Source organism: Leucoraja erinacea, chromosome 17, assembly GCF_028641065.1.
Source record: "Leucoraja erinacea ecotype New England chromosome 17, Leri_hhj_1, whole genome shotgun sequence".
Lineage (NCBI taxonomy): Eukaryota > Metazoa > Chordata > Chondrichthyes > Rajiformes > Rajidae > Leucoraja > Leucoraja erinaceus.
Window position 1 is genome coordinate 21,667,400 of NC_073393.1, and position 19,811 is coordinate 21,687,210.

The 19,811-nt window shown below is 48.1% G+C and overlaps 1 protein-coding gene across 1 annotated transcript; it reads right to left on the reverse strand.

Moving 5' to 3' along the window:
- Positions 1 to 8,057: 8,057 nt before the first annotated feature.
- On the reverse strand, positions 8,058 to 18,734 carry cmtm3 (CKLF-like MARVEL transmembrane domain containing 3). Its single transcript, XM_055648819.1, has 5 exons — positions 18,436 to 18,734; positions 13,824 to 13,979; positions 12,305 to 12,397; positions 11,872 to 11,995; positions 8,058 to 8,705 (listed from the first exon to the last, which is right to left on the reverse strand). Exons 1-5 carry the CDS (start codon positions 18,550 to 18,552, stop codon positions 8,668 to 8,670), a joined length of 528 nt encoding a protein of 175 aa, XP_055504794.1. The 5' UTR covers positions 18,553 to 18,734; the 3' UTR covers positions 8,058 to 8,667.
- Positions 18,735 to 19,811: the final 1,077 nt, after the last annotated feature.

Consider the following 19,811-nt stretch of genomic DNA (forward strand, 5'->3'; position numbering starts at 1 on the left):
CACTTTCTGTCTTTTTGTTCCTGATTCCAGCGTCTGCAGTTCCTTGTGCCTCCCAGAAAGGATCATGTCCTTATTCCCTGCTCTGATTCACCCCGTCACACGAGAGTGAATGTGAGCACATGGGAACACGGGTTTGAGTGCGTTTATGGATGTGTGTGTGAGTGCGCTTGTGTGTGAGTGTGCTTGTGAGAGTGAGCATGTGTGTGTGAGGGTGAGTATATGAGCATGGGTGTGTGTCTACGTGTGAGTGTGTGTCTGCGTGTGAGTGTGTGTCTGCGTGTGAGTGTGTCTGCGTGTGAGTGTGTGTCTGCGTGTGAGTGTGTTTGCGTTTGAGCCAGTGGGTGTGTGAGTGGGTGTGAGAATGATTGCGTGAGTGTGAGACGCTCCTGTCTCCAGCGTGGCCTATTTACGGGGTGGAGGACGTTTCCCCATCTGCTTTCTGACCTCCCATCGAAGATGAGTGAGGAGTTGTTGGCGTTGCTGTAGCGAGGCTGCTGCATGTCTGCGCACCTCCCCCGAGGCGGCGCCGTGCAACAGGGGCACCGCCAACGATGCATTACCCGCCGGTGAGCCTCCGGATCTTCAGCTTCGACGCCACCATCAAGCGCAGGCACAGTTGCGACGTTGCATTATGCAATGGACTTGGCAACCGTGCCGGCTGCTGCTCTCTGTCAACCTGGCCTCGACTTGCAGAGAGTCCTGATTTGACCAGGAGCTGCTTGACCCTCTCATCCCCAAACTCCTGAGCCTCACCACATCTCCAGCGGTGTTGCTGGTTATTATTGTCGTGCAGGTTGCTGGGTGGGCTTGCTCCGCCAACCCCAGTGGAGACCCACAGACGGCTGTGGTGGGGCTTCCATCATCTCCATGCTCACAGATACACACAGAAAGCTGGAGAAACTCAGCGGGACATGCAGCATCTCTGGAGAGAAGGTCTTCTCTCCAGAGATGCTACCTGTCCCGCTGGGTTACTCCAGCTTTTTTGGTCTATCTTCGGTTTAAACCAGCATCTGCAGTTCCTTCCTACACATCTCCACGCTTGCCTTCCCTTCACTGGTTGTCTGAGTGTTGCAATAATGCCCTCAGAGCTGTTAATAGCTGACTATTTATTACTAGACAGAGTTACTGAATCAGAATTGTTAATGTATCTGTTCATAAATGTACGAAGACAGTGACTTGCATTTTTTCGAAAGCACCATCAACAATTGGTCCCAACATGTTCCAAAGTGCTCTTCAGCCAATGTCAGTGTCAACTTCTAGAGTCACAGTGCTGGACAACTGGGAAACAGAATATGGACATTATTGTGTCCATACCGACCGCTGGCATTCTGGGCTAGTCCCATTTATCCTATTTGCATTGGGCCCATACCCCTCTAAACCTTTCCTTTCATTTAGTTTATTTGCACATGTACCCAGGTATAGTGAAAAGCTTTTTGTTGCGAGCTATCCAGCCAGCAGAAGGACTGTACATGTTTTAAATTTAGATGTACACAGTGTGCATATACAGGATTAGAGGAATAATGTTTAGTGCAAGATAAATTCCAGTAAAGCCCGATTAATGATAGTCCGATCGCAGAGAGGTGGGGTCTGGAACGCGCTGCCAGGGGTGGTGGTGGAGGTTGATACATCAGTGGCGTTTAAGAGGCTTTTAGATAGACACATGGAAGTGTAGGGAATGAAGGGATAGGGATTACATGCAGGCAGAGGAGATTAGTTTAACTTGGCATCATGTTTGGCACGGACATTGTGGGCCGAAGGGCCTGTTCTTGTGCTGTACTGTTCTATGTTTGGTGGCTGTGAAACAGCTGAGGGAATGCAGTCCTGGGTTGCTGATTCCTACAAGTTTAGAGTTTTGTTCGGCAGCTTTGTCCAAACTTCTGAGAATCAGCGGGTAGGAGAGGAGCAGCGCTGTGGTGCAGCGGATAGTGCCAGGATCACAGTCTGCGGAGTGCAGTCGGTGCGGAGTTTGTGCGTTCCCCCTGTGACCATGTGGGTTTTCCCCGGATGCTCCGGTTTCCTCAAACACTCCAAAGATGTACAGGTTTGTAGGTTAATTGGCTTTGGTAACATTGTAAATTTGTCCCTAGTGTGTAGGATAGTGCTAGTGTACGGGGTGATCGCTGGTCGGCGCAGACTCGGTGGGTCGCAAGGCCTATTTCCACGCTGTATCTCAAAAAATATCTAAACTCAAACATGTTGTATCTGTGGGGTACCCAGAATTGGCCCAACAGCGTTGTAATGGAATAGCGGCTTTGAAGAGCCGTCCTAACATTCCCAAGCACCAATTAAATTTGCAGGGAGGGAATGGGGGAGAGATGGTGGAGAGAACATCACATCAATATCCTCATCTCACCACCAGGCGTCAGTGGCGAGCTGCCACCCATGTTTAGAGTGGCCCAGTATCACCTCATCTGTTGGAATCTGTAGTAAAGAGTGGTCTTCTAAACAATAGATTAGAAACAGGGAACTGGAGGTGCTGGGTTACAAAGAAAAACTGTGCTGGAGTAACTCAGCAGGTCAGGCAGCATCTGTGGAGATGAAATTTTGGGTCAAGACCCTTCTTCGGACTGAATTTCTTCAGAACTCGGGTGGCACAGCAGTAGAGTTGCTGCCCTGCAGTGTCAGAGACCCAGGTCTGATCCTGACTATGGGTGCTGTCTGCGCAGAGTTTTTATGTTCTCCATGTGACCATGTGGATTTTCTCTGGGTGCTCTGGTTTGCTCCCACACTCCAAAGATGTGCAGATTTGTAGGATTCTGTAGATTATCCCTAGTGTGTAGGATAGTGCTAGCCTATGGGGTGACCAATCAGAATACAAACCTTGAACAGCTTTTGCCCAAAAGATTTCTTTAGAAGGGTCCTGAGTCACAATGTCACCTATCCACCTTCTCCAGGGATGCTGCCTTACCCGCTAAGTTACTCCAGCAATCTGTGTCCTGCCTTGTAAACCAAATAGTTCTTTGTTGAAGAAAGGACCAAGCTGTTTTATTTTTTGTACAATGCTTGAAGCGTCACCTTAAGTGCCTATTGCAACTCGTAAGAGACAAAAGTTGGTCTTGTAAACCACATTTTGCTTTTCCATTAATTAGACCTCACTCACCATGACAACCCTTTGTGTTTGGAGCGGGTAGAAATCAGGGTCCACGGTGAGGCACAGGACAGGTTGTTGTGCTATAACACGACAGTTACACTCCTAACAAACTAGCGTTATAGAAAATCGTGTGAGGAAAACTGAGATTGGTTAATCTAGGCATCATGTTTAGCACAGACATAGTGGGCCGTGGGGGCCTGATCCTGTGCTGGACTGTTCTATCTTATAAAAACAGCGGCGTCTGTTGGGAAAAGGGGTTAGGGACTGGAAAGTTTCAGATCGCAATAACAAACTTATTTTTCCCTGCAGGATTTTAAACACACAAAGGTCTTTAAGATGGGTGGAGTAAGTGACAAAGGCTGGAGGTGAAAAGGAGACAAAAGTGTGTCAGATTAGGAGAGAGGAGGAGGAGTGAAATGTAGAGCTGGAGGGAGGGATGTGGATGGAGAGGGAAATAGGGGGGGGGGGGGAGATTGGGGTCATTATGTTGCCCCAATCTCTTTTTGAAAATTGCCCATGTTTTGGTGGGGTTTGAGGCAGGATGCAGTCCAATTTGTTGTTGACACTGAAGGTCAAAGCACATCGACCCTGTCCAAATATGAAATCTGGGTTTAATGGGAGGTGAGTTTTTCAATGTCCTGTGTTGTGGTTTATTGTAACTTGTTGACCCCTTTTCTCTCAGTTCTACTGTGTTTTTTTTTTGTAGATGTTTAGATTTTTACAGGGTGTTGTGGAGCCACTTGTACAGAGTCTTTGTGGTATCATTGTCAAATAAAAACCAAATATAACAGTCGCGGTTGTTGGCGAAGTGTTTGAGGAAAGACTTTACACCCAATTATTAACCTTCCCCTCTGCAGGAAACAGGAGGTGTCAGTGGTTGAAATGTCTCCCCGCCCCCCTCCCCCCCCCGCCCCCCCCCCCCCCCCCCCCCTCCCCCCCCCCCCCCCCCCCCCCCCCCCCCCCCCCCCCCCCCCCCCCCCCCCCCCCCCCCCCCCCCCCCCCCCCCCCCCCCCCCCCCCCCCCCCCCCCCCCCCCCCCCCCCCCCCCCCCCCCCCCCCCCCCCCCCCCCCGCCCCTCATTTCTCTGCACCTACCCTTGCCGTGAACAGAGGCAGCCACTCTGGGTGGCACAGTGGTGCAGCATTAGAGTTGTTGCCTTACAGCGCAAGAGATTCTGGTTCGATCCTGACTACAAGTGCTGCCTGTACCAGCCCCGGAATATTTGTTTTATATCTCTCCATCACTGTCTACATCTCTTGTTTCCCTTTCCCCTGACTAGTCTGAAGAGGGGGCTCGACCCGAAATGTCACTTATTCCTTTTCTCCAGAGATGCTGTCTGACCGTGAAGTTACTCCAGCTTTTTTGTGTCTATCTTCTGTACTGTGCTATGTTGTTTCTATATCTGACAATCGGTCTGAAGTCGGGTCTCAACCCGAACACCTCATTTATCCATATTCTCCAGAGATGTTGCCTGACCCGTTGAGTTACTCCAGCACTTTGTAGCTTTTGTGTAAACCAGCATCTGCTGTTCCTTGTTTCCACAGAATTTCTACCCGTTGCTAATCAGCAGGTAGACATTGTCCTGCAGGAACACCAACAACCTCCAGGTGGCAGTGGTGGTGGTAGGCGGTGGATAAGATCAATTGGACAAGGGGATTGAAGGCTTTGTGACCAAGTTTGCAGATGATGCTAAGAAGGTGGTGGGGCAGGCAGAGTGAAGGAAGCAATGTCTCTGTAGATGGACTTGGAGAGGTTAGGAGAGTGGGCAGAGAAGTGGCAGATGAAATTCAGTATAGTAAAGAATGGAGTCATGCATTTTGGTGGAGATTATTTTCTAGAGAGAGAATCCAGAAATTGGAGTTGCAAAGTGAATTGTTAATTTGCACGTAGAATCGGTAGTAAGGAAGGCAATTTCAATGCTAGCATTTATATCAAGAGGACTGGAATATAAAAACAGAGATGTAATGCTGAGGCCTGGTCAGGTCGCAATTGGAGTACTGTGAGCAAATTTGGGCCCCATATCTGAGGAAGGATGTGCTGGCTCTGGAGAGGGTCCAGAGAAAGTTTACACGAATGATTCCAGGAATTAGTGGGTTAGCATATGATGAGCGTTTGACAGCACTGGGCCTCTACTCGCTGGAGTTTAGAAGGTTGAGGGGGGGGGGCCTCATTGAAACTTTCAGAATAAGAAAGGCATATAGTGGATGTGGAAAGGATGATTCCACTGGTGGGGAAGTCTAGGACCAGAGGTCATAACCTCAAAATAAAAGTGCCTCTTTTAGAAAGGAGGTGAGGAGGAACTTCTTTAGTCAGTGGATATTTTTAAGGCAGAGATGGACAAATTCTTCATTAGAACGGTGTCAAGGGCGAAGGCAGGAAAATGGGATTAGGATGCAGAGATCAGGCGGAGTAGACTTGATGGGCCGAATGGCCTAATTCTACTACTATAACTTGTGAACTTGCAGTGAGCAGCCCCAACGCGCTCAGTGGCGCTACCATCAGGCTTGCTGAGGTATTGCAGGCAGTGACCATTGCACAAAGACTGTTGCCCATTTGGCCCCTTTACTTCAATCTCCCCTCCCTGTTCCCTTTGCCCAATGTGCCATTGCCCTTATTGAACTCCTTGCGTAGTGTCACTACCTGTCACTCAATCAGTACTGAGGGAGCTCCATACTGGGAGGGGTGGAAGTGAGGGAACACCAGGTTGTTTGGTTGTACGGGGAAACTAGTGAGCCAGATAATAGTGTGTAAGTGGAGTATTGCGTGCAGTTCTGGTTGCCCCATTACAGGAAAGCTGGAGAGGCTTTGGAAACGGTGCAGTGAATGTTTACCAGAATGATGCCAAGATTGGTGGGTGTTTGCTACAGGGAGAAGTTGGGAAAACTTTGGTTAGTCTGGAACGCCAGAGATTGGGAGGAGACCAGATAGAAGTATATACAATTATGAGAGGCATAGATATGGTAAACAGTCAGAACCTTTATCCTAGGATGGAAATATCAAATAGTAGAGGGCATTACATTAAGATTAAAGGGGAAAGCTTAAAGGAGATGTGTGTGGGGAGGTTATCTTTAACAGAGGGTAGTGGGTGTCTGAGATGCGCTGCCAGGGGTGGTGAGGAGGCAGATACGATAGTGGCATTTAAGAGACTTTTGAATAGGCACAAGGATATGGAGGGATACGGATTATGTGCAGGCAAGTAAGAGATGGACTTGTGGCATCATGTTTGACACAGACGTTGTGGGCTGAAGGGTCTTCTCCTGTGCTATATTGTTCTATGTTCCAGGATGGAACTGCAGATGCTGGTTTATACTGAAGATAAACACAAAATGGGACTTGGGAGTGCTGGTACAGGTTTCCAAAAAGTTAATTTGCAAGTCGAAATGGTAGTAAGGAAGACAAATGCAATGCTAGCATTTATTTTGAGAGGGCTAGAATATAAAGACAGGGATGTAATGCTAAGGCTTTATAAAGCACTGGTCAGACCACTTTTGGAGTATTGTGAGCAGTTTGGGGCCCCTTATCTGAGGGGGGATGTGCTGGCATTGCAGGGATGTTTATGAGAATGATCTGAGGAATGATTGGTCTAACAAATGATGAGCGGTTGAAGGCCCTGGGCCTGTAGTTGGATGAGAGGGAGAGGGGGGATCTCATTGAGGCCTGGACAGTGTGGATGTGGAGAGGATGTTTCCACTAGTGGGAGAGTCTCGGACCAGAAGGCACAGCCTCAGAATAAAAGGACGCCTTTTGAAAGGAGATGAGGAGGAATTTATTTAATGAGAGGGTGGTGAATCTGTGGAATTCATTGCCACAGACCTCTGTGGAGGCCAAGTCATTGGATATTTTTAAGGCGGGGATTGACAAATTTTTGATTAGTAAGGGTGTCAGGGGTTACGGGGGAAGGCAGGGAAATGGGGTTGAGAGGGGAACAATGATCAGGCATGATTGAATGGTGGTAGACTTGATGGTCTAATTCAGCTCCTATAACTTATGAACATGAAAATACTGGAGTAACTCAGTGGGTCGGGCAGCATCTCTGGAGAAGAGGTATAGTTGATGTTTTGGGTCAGGACCATTCCTCAAACTGGTGAAAAATGTGTGAAGACGGATCCCGACCCAAAACGTCACCTATGCCCGACACACTGCGTTATGTCAGCATTTTGTGTCTATCGTTCCATGTACTTTTAAAATAGAGGAAGCTGTTTTAGTTCCCACTTTGTGTTTCCCTTTGTCTGTACATTTCTGTAAGCACCGAGGCAGGATGCCCACAAACCCATGACTAAAACCACTTCCTCCCTCAATCCTCCAGTGCCACCACCAGTGTGGAGAGCAGCGCTGTGCGGTGGCTGTAGCTCCCAGCAGGGCAGGCAGCTTCCACTTTCCATGTTACCGAATCGTAGAAACTGTAGGTTCAGTGCTGCTGGTGGCAATGCAAGGTCCTGAGGGCGGAGTGCAGCAAACTCTGTAATTGAGTGGGGAAGCGTATATACACCTGAGGCAGAGAGAGCAGGGACCGGTATTGAGGGCATGCTGGACTGGGAGGGGTGGTGAGGGAGCGCCGCACTGTTAGAGGGCAACGGGCCCTTCGGCCCAACTTGTCCATGCCCCATCCAAGTTGGTTGCATATGTCCGTGTTTGGTCCATATCCCTCTAAACCTTTCCTATCCATGTACCTGTCAAAATGTCTTTTAAGCTTTGTTATTGTACCTGCCTCCCACTTTCTCCGGCACGTCCTCCATGACTGCAGGTAGTCATTGGCTGATGTTCGGAGCCCAGTTCCTCGGTCTCCTGGAAGATCCTTGACTCAAGCTGACACTCACTCGCAGGTAAGGCAGAGCTGTAGTGAACCGCTTGGGTAGCTGACAACCCAACAGTATGAACATCGAATTCTCCACTTTTAGATAACCTACAAATACATCCCCTCCTCCCCCCCCTCCCCGTCCTTGTCTGCTTCAAGATGACCCATCACTCGCCATGTCCTGTCCTGTCCCCTCCTCTCCTCCTGTTTTCACCCACCCCGGGTAGAGAAAAGTTGTCTGTCCATTCCCTCCACAGATGCTGCCTGACCCGCTGAGTTCCTCCAACACTTTATGTTTTGAACAAATTAATTTTATTGGATAATTTGCCTGTGGTTTCACCAATGCAGAGGAACACAGGATGAGCGAGGGATCACTAATGCCCCCCCCCCCCCGTACCAGAGTGAAACCTTCATGTTGAATCAAGAGCGTATCTATTACATGTCTGAAACATGATGTAGTGGTGAGTTGGAGTTAGGGGCGAGACTTGTAAAGACAACACTGACAGGCAGCAGAGGAATAGTTGGGACCACACGGAGCAGTGGGATCATTCACCTGGGTGGGTCAGGTCTGTAGATCCCTGAGAGTGAGTCATTGTTGCAACAGGGATCCGTGGATGCCACAGTGACATCTCTGGCCTGTTATCAGGGTGAGGGGGGGGGAACCTCCCAGCCTGTACTGTCCACAGGGAGGGGGGGCTGTGGGGGTGACGTACACAGGTGAGGTTTGTTGTAAACATGCCGCTGGTCTCACGCGCACACGAGGATCGACCTGTCCCGGCCCTTCACTCGCTGTCGGAGTCTGAAGGCACCGCATCTTCCCCTGGGGACCAAAGAGAGAACCGTTAAACAGCTGCCAACAATTTCTGGCGGTACAGAGGGAGTGCCGCACTGTTTAGTTTGGCTTTCTTGTTTTTTTCTAACCAAAAATAATTTAATTTATTAAAAATAATATTTACAATATTAATATTTACAAATATAAAACGAAACAAAACCCACCACCGTAATACGAGTCAAACAAAAATACTAAACAAACTACTATATAACTATATTATAATCCACATCGAGGATGACTTCCACCCCACGTGGTGCCCAATGATCTCGGAAATTCCCCGAGGACGGCACGTGGTCCCTCTCAAGTACAAACCGGGGGCAGGTGTAACCCCGGTAAAGGGGCAAGCAGCCGGCTCGGTCACCTCAGTCTTAAGTGGCCTCCCCACAGTCCCCTGGTCCTGGACTCGCCCAACATAGGGAACATTTTTCCTGCATCTAGCTTGTCCAGTCCTTTAATAATTTTATATGTTTCTATAAGATCCCCTCATCCTTCTATACTCCAGTGAATACAAGTCTAGTCTTTTCAACCCCACATTTATCTATATTATAATGCATCTGCCACGCATCTGCCCACTCATTCAACCAGTCCAGGTCACCCTGCAACCTCCTAACATCCTCTTCACAGTTCACACTGCCACCCAGCTTCATGTTATCTGCAAACTTACTAGTGTTGCTCCTAATTCCCTCTTCCAAATCATATATATATATGGTAAACAGTTATGGCCCCAACACCGAGCCTTGCGGCACTCCACTCGCCACTGCCTGCCATTCTGAAAAGGACCCGTTCACTCCTACTCTTTGCTTCCTGTCTGCCAACCAATTTTCTATCCATGTCAACACCCTACCCCCAATACAATGTGCTCTAATTTTAGTCACCAGTCTCCCATGGCAGCCCTTTATCCATTTTAATTGTCAAGATTAGTCAAGCATGATTTTCCTTTCATAAATCCATGTTGACTTGGACTAATCCTTTTACTGCTATCCAAATGCCCCATTTTGTACCTATTTAATAATTGACTCCAGCATCTTTCCCAGCACTGAAGTCAGGCTAACTGGTCTGTAATTCCCCATTTTCTCTCTCGCTCCTTTCTTGAAAATATCCTACAATTCACAAGAACTGATCCTGAATCTATTGAACATTGGAAAATGATCACCAATGTGTCCACTATTTCTAGAGCCACCTCCCTGAGGACCCTGGGATGCAGACCATCAGGCCCAGGGGGTTTATCATCCTTCAGTCCCATTAGCCTACCCAATACTATTTCTCTCCTAATGAAAATTTATTTCAGTTCCTCGACCCCCTTAGATCCTCTGTCCTCCAGTACTTCTGGGAGATTGTTTGTGTCTTCCTTACTGAAGACAGATCCGAAGTACCTGTTCAGCTTTTCTACCATTTCCTTGTACCCCATAATAATTTCACCCGTGTCTGCCTTCAAAGGACCCACATTTGACTTTGCTATACTTTTTCCCTTAACATATCTACAGAAGCTTTTACTGTCCTTCTTTATATTCCTGGCCAGCTTCCCCTCGTACTTCATCTTTTCAGCCCGTATTGCCCATTTTGTTTCCTTCTGTTATCCTATGAAACTACATCACTGACACTTCCGATTTAACCTTCTCCTTCTCAAATTACAGATTTAAATGAATCATATTATGATTACTACCTCCAAGCTGTTCCTTTACCTCGAGTTCTCTTATCAAATCTGGTTCATTGGACAATACTAAATCCAGAATTGCCTTTTCTCTGGTCGGCTCCATTACAAGCTGCTCTAAGACTCCATCTCGGAGGCATTCTACAAACTCTCTTTCTTGGGGTCCTGAACCAACCGGATTTTCCCAGTCCACCTGCATATTGAAATCCCCCATCACCACAGTGGCATTACCTTTGTTACATGCCAGTTTTAACTCCTGCTGCAACTTACACCCTACATCCGGGCTACTATTTGGGGGTCTCTAGATAATGCCAGTTAGTGTCTTCTTGCCTTTGCAATTCCTCAACTCAATCCACAGTGACTCCACCTCGTCAGTCCCTATGTCTTCCCTCGCAAGGGACTGATTCCATTCCTCACCAGAAGAGCTGTTCACCTGCCTGTCCTTTCTATAGGATATATAACCCTGAATATTAAATTTCCAGGCCTGAACCTCCTGCAGCCACGTCTCAGTAATCCCCACAATGTCATATCTACCAACCTCTAACTGAGCCTCAAGCTCATCTACTTTATTTCTTATACTTCACGCATTCAAATACAATACTTTGAATTCCTTACGCATCTCACCTTTCACATCGATCACTATTACACTTGGCCGTACTCTCCTATCCCTTTGTGAGCTTCCTTTCCCGTTAATTCTGGTGTCATTAACTATCCCTTTACTCCCTTTCCCTTTAACTCCATCCTTGATTATCCCATTTGACATCCCCCCTCCTTATTCAGTTTAAAACCACCCATGTAGCAGTAACAAACCTGCCTACCAGAATGTTGGTCGCCCACCTGTTAAGGTGCAATCCGCCCCTTTTGTACAGTTCCCCCTTACTCCAAAACAGATCCCAGTGGTCTAAGAATCTAAATCCCTGCACCAGTTCCTCAGCAACCCATTCAGGTCCTGTATATCCCTGTTCCTGCTCTCGCCAGCACAAGGAACTGGAAGCAAACCGGAGATAACCACCCTGGAGGTTCTGTTTTTCAGCACTTTTCTGAGCTCTCTAAAGTCACGCTACAGAATATTCATCCCCTTCTTTACAACTTCGTTTGTGCCAACATGCACTACAACTTCTGACTTCTTGATTGATTGAAAGATACAGCATGGAAACAGGCCCTTCGGCCCACCGAGACCATGCCGACCATTGATCACCCATTCACATCAGTTCTATGTTATCCCCCTTTCACCTTCATTGTCAGTGCAATTTCCAGAGACCAATTAACCTACAAGGGAGGAACCCGGAGCACCGAGAGAAAACCCGCGTGGTCATAGGGAAAATGTGCAGACTCCACACAGACAGCACCCGAGGTGAGGATCGAACCTGGGTTTTTGGCGCTGTGAGGCAGATGCTCTAACGGGCTGGTATTGGGGTCTTGTGAAGTGGCTGAGAGTCTTTTGCAGGGGACATACAAATGCAGGCTGGTGGGGAGTGGGTGCGGGCCCAGGTGCCGCCATACCTGTGGACTTCCTGATGGTGGCGGTGTGGGTGGGCAGCTCCTGTGGGTTGATGAAGATCACCAGCTGGTTGAAGATGCCGTAGAAATCAAAGGCAAAGACAACGGTGGCCACGAACCCAAAGATCTGTGGAAGTGGGAAGGGTGAAGGGTGAGAGGTGGGTAAGGTAGGGGGACAAGAAGGGAGAGGATGGGGGATGAGAGGGAAGAGGTGGTGGAGAGGACGATCAGGGAGGAGGCGGATTGGTGAAGAGGAGAGTGGGGAGGGGAGGCACAAGAGGGGGAAGGAGGAGACTAGGTGGGGAGAGGATGGGCAAGTCAGGGAAGGAGTGGGGAGCCGTGGTGGGAGAGCGTGAGGGGGCGGGAGGGCTGGGGAGGGAGAGTGAGGGGAGGGAGAGTGAGGGGATGGGTGGAACCAGGGAGTAAGGCTACTCACGCCCGCCGCCTTCGAGCCCGCGCTACTCTTTGTGACGGCGTAAATCGAGATCGCAAAGAAGATGATGGCAGCGGTGATGCAGCGGAGGAAATCCTGCAAGGTTTTCGATCAAAATAAATTGCATTGGAAGAAGCTACAGATTCGAGACTGCAGGCTGCTGTAATAACTGGTATCATGCTGGATAACATCTACATGAGACCCCACTCAACCTGCTCCTTGCTTCTCTTACATACACTCATCACCCACCCCCGTCCCAAATTCCCCATCTATCCCCCTCTTTCACCTCTCTGTCCCCTTCCACCCATATCCCCTCCTCCAACTGACCCAGCTTTACATTTCACTCTTCCTCCCCTTGTCTGGCTATTTACTCCAATGAAGCATAAGTTGCTGGGTTATATATTTAGGTTTATTACAGAGACATAGTCACACGGCACAGAAACACATCCTTCAGCTCCACTTGCCCGAGTCGACCAAAATCTCCATCTGCACGAGTCCCATTTGCCTGCATTTGGCCCATATCCCTCTAAACGTCCCATATCCAAGTGTCTTTTAAATGTTATATGACCTGCCTCAACTACCTCATCTGACAGATCATTCCATATACCTACAACCCACTGTGTGAAAAAGTTGCCCCTCAAGTTCATATTAAATTTTGCCTCTGTGTCCTTAAACATACGCCCTCTTATTTTTAAATTCCCATATGCTCGGTAAAATGCTCAGTGCATGCACCCTATTTATTCCCCTCATTATTATCACATGTATCGAGGTACAGCTGATGAACAATAACTTGTTAAAATTCAGTTTAGTTTAGTTTATTGTAACGTGTCCGAGAGACGTGTTATGTGCGTGCTATTCAGTCAGCGGAAAGACTATACATGATTACAATCGAGCTGTCCACAGTGTTCAGATACAGGATAAAGGGAATAACACTTAAAGTCCAATTAAAGGTTCGTTTCCAATGAGGGTCTCCAATGAGGTAGATGGGAGGTCAGGACTGCTCTCTAGTTGTTGATAGGATGGTTCAGTTGCCTGATAACAGCTGCGAAGAAACTGACCCTGAAGAAGGGTCTCGGCCCTGAAGAAGGGGTTCATTGGCTATATTTAAGAGGGAGTTAGATGTGGCCCTTGTGGCTAAGGGGATCAGGGGGTATGGAGAGAAGGCAGGTACAGGATACTGAGTTGGAATGTCAGCCATGATCATATTGAATGGCGGTGCAGGCTCGAAGGGCCGAATGGCCTACTCCTGCACCTAATTTCTATGTTTCTATGTTTCAAACGTCACCTATTTCTTCGCTCCATAGCTGCTGCCTGACCCGCTGAGTTTCTCCAGCGTTTTTGTCTACCTTCTGAATTTGGAGGTGTGCGTTTACACAGTTCCGTACCTCTTGTTTGATGGGAGAGGGGAGAAGAGGGTGAGACTCATACTTGATTATGTGTGGTGTCCTTGCTGAGGCAGGTGCCCAGCGCTATCTGAGGGAGCAGGGTTGGGGAGGTACCAACGATGAGGGAAGTTACTTACGATGAGAGGGCAGTGAAAGCCCCTAAAGCGCTCGACAAACTTGGTCACATAGAGGTAGTATGCGGTCAGAGCGAGCAGGAACTCGATGAGCGGCGCGGTGAAGAGGAAGACCACGGACGATGCCAGGTAGCAGATGAAGATGATAAAGGACAACACCTAGAGTGGGGAGGAGGTGAGTGTCAACATTAGCATGTCACGGCGGGGTTGCCTCACCACCCCCAGGCCAGTCATACCCCCTCCCCTCCCCCCTTACACATATCTCTACCCCCCCACTCTACCCCATGCACCCTTCGACACCTCAAGCAGCCCCTCGCCACCTATGGAATGGTCACAGGAGACATTGGCGATACAGCCGGACACAGGCCCTTTGGCCCATCGACCAGCGATCAACCCATACACTCACACCATCATACACACTTGGGACAATTTACAATTGTTCCAAAAACTACAACCCCGCACATCTTTGGAGTTTGAGAGCACACGGAGAAATCCCACGCGGTCACAGCGAGAAGGTACAAACTCCACACAGACAGCACCCGTAGTCAGGATCAATCCTGGGTCCCTGGCGCTGTAAGGCAGCAACTCTACTGCTGCGCCAACAATGCTGCCATTTGGCCCTGGGGCCATTCAGCCCAATGTACTCCTGCCGGCTCTTTGAAGGAACTGCCCAATCAGTCTAGGATGCCATGGACCAAGTATTTCTCCACCTGACCTCTGAAGTTCCCGCTCAGTTGCTAACTCTCCACGCCCCCATTCACCCCCTGCCGTATCCGTCCCGCCTGAGTAAAACACAAAGCTCAAGAGGAACTCAGCGGGCCAGGCAACATCAGTGGAGGGAATGGATATAGACGATTTTTCGGATCGGAACCTTTCTTCAGACTGATGGAGCACGGTGGAGAAAGCTGGATAGAGTGGTGGGGGCACGAGAAAGTCTGCCGAGTGATAGGTGGATGGAGGTGAGGGGGGGGGGGGGGGATGGGCAGATGGGTGGAGTAAGAAAGGCTGGATGTGAAAAGGTGACAAAAGGGTGTCAGATAAGGAGAGGAAGAGTGAAATGTAAAGTCTTCTGTCCATGCCCTCCACAGATGCTGCCTGACCTGCTGAGTTCCTCCAGCAGTTTGTGCTTTTCACTCAGGATTCTACCATCTGCACTTCCTCATGTCCCCATTCTCATCTTTCTCGTCTCCTCTAGTTTAATTTAGTTTAGTTTAGACATACAGCATGGAAAAATGGCCCTTCAGCCGACCGAGTCTGCGCTGACCAACAATCCCCGCAGACTAACACTATCCTACACACACACTAGGGACAATTTACAATTTACAAGTCAATTAACCTACAATCCTGTACTTCTTTGGAATGTGGGAGGAAATCGAACTACCCAGCGAAAACCCACGCGGTCACAGGGAGAATGTACACACTACATACAGCCAAGCTTCCATAGTCAGGATTGAACCTGGGTCTCTGGCACTGTAAGGCAGCAACTGTACCACTGCATCACTGTGCCACCCTACACTGCACCACCATGCTGTATCGCTCCAGCTACAGATCTTTTGTCAATAGGAACACTTTCTACTTTGCTCATGACTTACAACATCTCTATTTCCCCCCCCCCCCACCTTCCTCTTGTAACACCAATAGCTCCAACCACACGTCTCTGGGGCCCTATAAAGAAACGGTCTCTGCAGCCTCTTCCGGTCGATTACATCCTTCCAAAGGTGCAAAGTCACAGTGTCTTCCAGCACGGAAACAAGCCCTTTATCCCAACTCATCCATGCCAACCAAGATGCCTCATCTAAACTTGTACATTTGCCCATGTTTGGCCCATATCCTTTTAAACATATCCATTTACCATAAGTATCTCTGTATTGTGTAAAGGGGGGTGTGAGTTATAAAGTCAAGCATTTCAAATCATGTGCACAAAATACATGAGAGGAATAGATCGTGAAAATGCACAGTCTCTTGTCCAGAGTTGAGGACATGGGTTTAAGAAGAGGGGGGAAAGATTTAATAGGAACCTTAAGGGTAACCTTTTCACACAAAGGGTGGTGGGTGTATGGCATGTGCTGCCAGACTAGGTAGTTTGCGGCAGTTACTATTGCAACGTTTAAGAAACATTTAGACGGGTACATGGATAGGGCACATTTAGGGGGATATGGGCCAAATGGAGGCAAGTGGGACTAGTGTAGTTGGGGAAGGTGTAGACGGCCGGTGTGGGCAAGGTCTCAGTTTCCATGCTGTATACCTCTACGACTAAATGCTTTTTAGCAGTAAATGGCAGATCCCTAAGAAGCATTGATGTAGAGAAGGAATCGAGGATGCATGTTTATAGCTTGCTAAAAGCAGCAATACAATTATCTGGGTGGCACGGTGGTGCATCAGTAGAGTTTGTATGTACAGAGTTTGTACATTCTCCCTGTGTTCTTATCGAGTCCACATCACAAGATTAGAAATTGTTCAGCCAGAGCTGAACACACTTTTCGGCATCTGTATACAATTCTGTCTTGCGCTTCTTGTGGTGGAAAGATTGGTGGAAATAGGACGCAACGTGAATGCACTTTCCTTGACCCCATTCTCCTTGTGACCTCATGGGTTTTCTCCTGGCGCTCCGGTTTTCTCCCACACTTCAATGACGTGCAGGTTTGTAGGTTAATTGCCTTTGGTGAAGATTGTAAATTGTCCCTGGTGTGTAGGATAGTGCTACTGTACGGGATGATTGTTGGTCAGTGCGTTGAAGGGTCTGTTTCCGCACTACACCTCTAAACTAAACTAAACAAATCTATGCAATTCTGGTTGCCTCATTACATGAAGGAAATGGAGGATTTGGTAAGGGTGCCAAAATGATTTACCAAGATGCTTCCTGGATTACAGAATATTAGCTTTAAGGGGAGGTTGGACAACTTGAATTGTTTTGTCTGAAGCGTTGGAGGCTTAGGGGAGACCCGGAGACTTACAAAATTCTTAAGGGGTTGGACAGGCTAGATGCAGGAAGATTGTTCCCGATGTTGGGGAAGTCCAGAACAAGTGGTCACAGTTTAAGGATAAGGGGAAATATTTTAGGACCGAGATGAGGAAAACATTTTTCACACAGAGAGTGGTGAAGCTCTGGAATTCTGCCACAGAAGGTAGTTGAGGCCAGTTCATTGGCTATATTTAAGAGGGAGTTAGATGTGGCCCTTGTGGCTAAAGGGATCAGGGGGTATGGAGAGAATGCAGGTACATGATACTGAGTTGGATGATCAGCCATGATCATATTGAATGGCGGTGCAGGCTCGAAGGGCTGAATGACCTACTCCTGCACCTAATTTCTATGTTTCTATGATAGAAGTTTATAAAATGATGAGAGGGACAGGTAGTCCCTTGTCTTGCCCCACCTCTCCTTTCCAGCTTCCTCCCACTGCTCCATTGTCTGAAGAAGGGTCACAACCCAAAACATCCATTCCCTCCACAGATGCTGCCTAACCCACAAAGTTCCTCCAGCACTTTGTGTTTTTTTTCCCAAAGATTCCAGCACCTGCAGTTCCTTGGGTCTCCTAGCATGTGATAGGTAGATATAGGTGAGTAGGGGTGGGGAGTTTGGCAGGTGGTTGGGTGTGTATAGGGGTAGAGACATAAGGGACTGCAGATGCTGGAATCTTGAGTAAAACATGAAGTGCTGGAGGAACTGAATGGGCCAGGCATCAGATGAGGTTAAGAGCGCTGCATGTGAACCTCTGCTCACCTGAAATGACTGCTGGGGCCCCTGGATTGAGCTGAGGAAGGAGGTATAAACTCAGTCTGAAGAAGGGTTTCTACCTGAAGCGTCACCTATTCCTTTTCTCCAGAGATGCTGCCTGACTCGCTGAGTTACTCCAACTTTTTGTGTCTACTTCCGAGGAGGTATAAGGACAGGTGTTACATCTCCTGTGGTTGCAGGGGAAAGTACCTGGGGAAGGTGGGAAGGGATGAGTAAACCAAGGAGTTGTGGAGGGAGCGGTAAAGCGTGAAAATGAGACAGATTAAGTCGTCAGATAAGGAAAGGAAGAGGAGTGAAATGTAAAGCTGGAGAGAGGGATGTGGGAGCAGTGTAGATCCGTGGACACAAGGGGGCTTGGGGAACGGAGTTCTGTAGAACTTCAAACATGCATCTTGAAAATCAGGCATCATTCTTACCAAAGATCCTTTAGCTCGCTATAGGACAAAGATCCTTTGCTATAGGATCTTTGATTCTTACAAGGTCTTACAACGAACGATCTTAGACCTTCTCCGCTCCAGTATCTTTGCTTACAACAGTCTGAAGAAGGGCCTCGACCCGAAAAGTCACCCATTCCTTCTCTCCAGAGATGCTGCCTGTCCCGCTGAGTTACTCCAGCATTTTGTGTCTATCCTCGGTGTAAACCCGCATATGCAGTTCCTTCCTACCTACACATGATTCTTACAAATTCCCCAATTGCTATCCATACAAAAGCTTGCGACCCGTTGCCAAAACAAACAGGAACTCTGCGATTAACAGAGGGCTGTTTCTTTTGGCACCGTTTGAGCGAAGCTTTAGTTGTCATCGGCGCCGATGCTGTAAGCAGAACGAGGGAATGCGGTGGAGGGGAGTGCGGATTTGTCAGCGATTGCGGACACTCACCACCTCGGCGGCCAGCAGCAAACCCTTCCGAGAAGTCAAGAAAGCTCTGTCCGCGATTAAAGCGCCAAGCCCCGGTTGGGACTGGGGACTAGGCTCCGGTGATTCGCACTCGCTCATCTCCACACTGGTTCTGGGTGATGAGGGGAGGGGAGGAGGGAGAGGGTGAGGGTGAGCAAAATAAGTTTAAATTGGGGGGGAAATTGGAGCACTTGGGGAAAAAAAAAATACAGAGGGACTTCAGCGGAAAACGGAAACAGTGTGCAGAGACTTGGGATGTCCAGTGTAAGGGCTAGAAACAATGGAACTATTACAGCAAAAATACCCAGCAAACAGGAAATTAAAAAAAAAAGCAAGGGGACTGAGTGAAATCAGCAACAGCTCTGCGTTGTTAAAACCCAATCACCCCTCAGCTCTGCTGAAATTAGTTATTGAAACTTTGCAAATAATTGCAAAACAATATTGTCAGCGTCTTGGTCATCCTTGACAATGTCTTTGCATTCGAACCTTTGCAAGCAATCGTGAAGTTGCAAACTTTCCAATTTTATAGAACTTAAAACAAGTTTGCAAAATAAATCAGCTACAACCGCCCCCCCCCCCCCCCCCCCTCTTTATATTAAAAAAAAGCTTGTCGGTAACTTTCAGTATCTTTTGCAAAGTTCTTTTCTAAAAATAAACTGTACGGAAACTGATGCAAATATATATCTTTTGAGCAAAAACGTGTTGATGGTTTGTATTTCAAGCGCTCCTTTTACAGGGGGTTCCTGAATCATGGTGAGATGCCGAATATAAATATCCCAAAGATAGACACAAAGTGCTGGTTTAAGTCAATGGGTCAGGCAGCAACTCAGGAGAACATGAATGGGTGGTGTTTCGGCTTGAGACCCTTCTTCAGCACGTTATGCCCATCTTTGGTATAAACCAACATATGGTTAGTTTCTATTTTTCTTAGCTTTTAAGTTTCTGCAATTTAAATTTTCCATTGAGCTGCCTCAGGTGTAACCTTTAGGGTGGGCACAGAGTTTAGGTGGACACAAGGAACTGCAGGTGCTGGTTTACAAAGACAAAGCCACAAAGTGCTGGAGCAAATCAGCGGCTCGGGCAGCATCTCTGGAGAACATGGATAGGTGGCGTTTCAGGTTGAGACCCTTCTTTAGACATGGGTCTGAGGTTTTGGGTCTCAAGTATTCAAATGCATCACAGCATGGTTTGGGAACAGCTCCATCCAAACGGCAATAAATTGCAGAGAATTGCCTCCCTTCCATTGATTCAGTCTACATTTCACGTTGCCTCGGCATGGCCACCAGCATAATTAAGGACGAGTCTTACCCCGGCATTCCCACTTCTCCCCTCTCCCATCAGGCAAGAGGTAGAGAAGT

Excerpts from the sequence above, each read along its gene's own strand:
- cmtm3 (XM_055648819.1), bottom strand. The coding sequence starts at position 18,552 with ATGAGCGAGTGCGAATCACCGGAGCCTAGTCCCCAGTCCCAACCGGGG. Across the intron at positions 12,398-13,823 it reads GCTTTCACTGCCCTCTCATC|GATTTCCTCCGCTGCATCAC; the intron begins GTAAGTAACTTC and ends AAAACCTTGCAG. Across the intron at positions 11,996-12,304 it reads CGGGCTCGAAGGCGGCGGGC|ATCTTTGGGTTCGTGGCCAC; the intron begins GTGAGTAGCCTT and ends CCACTTCCACAG.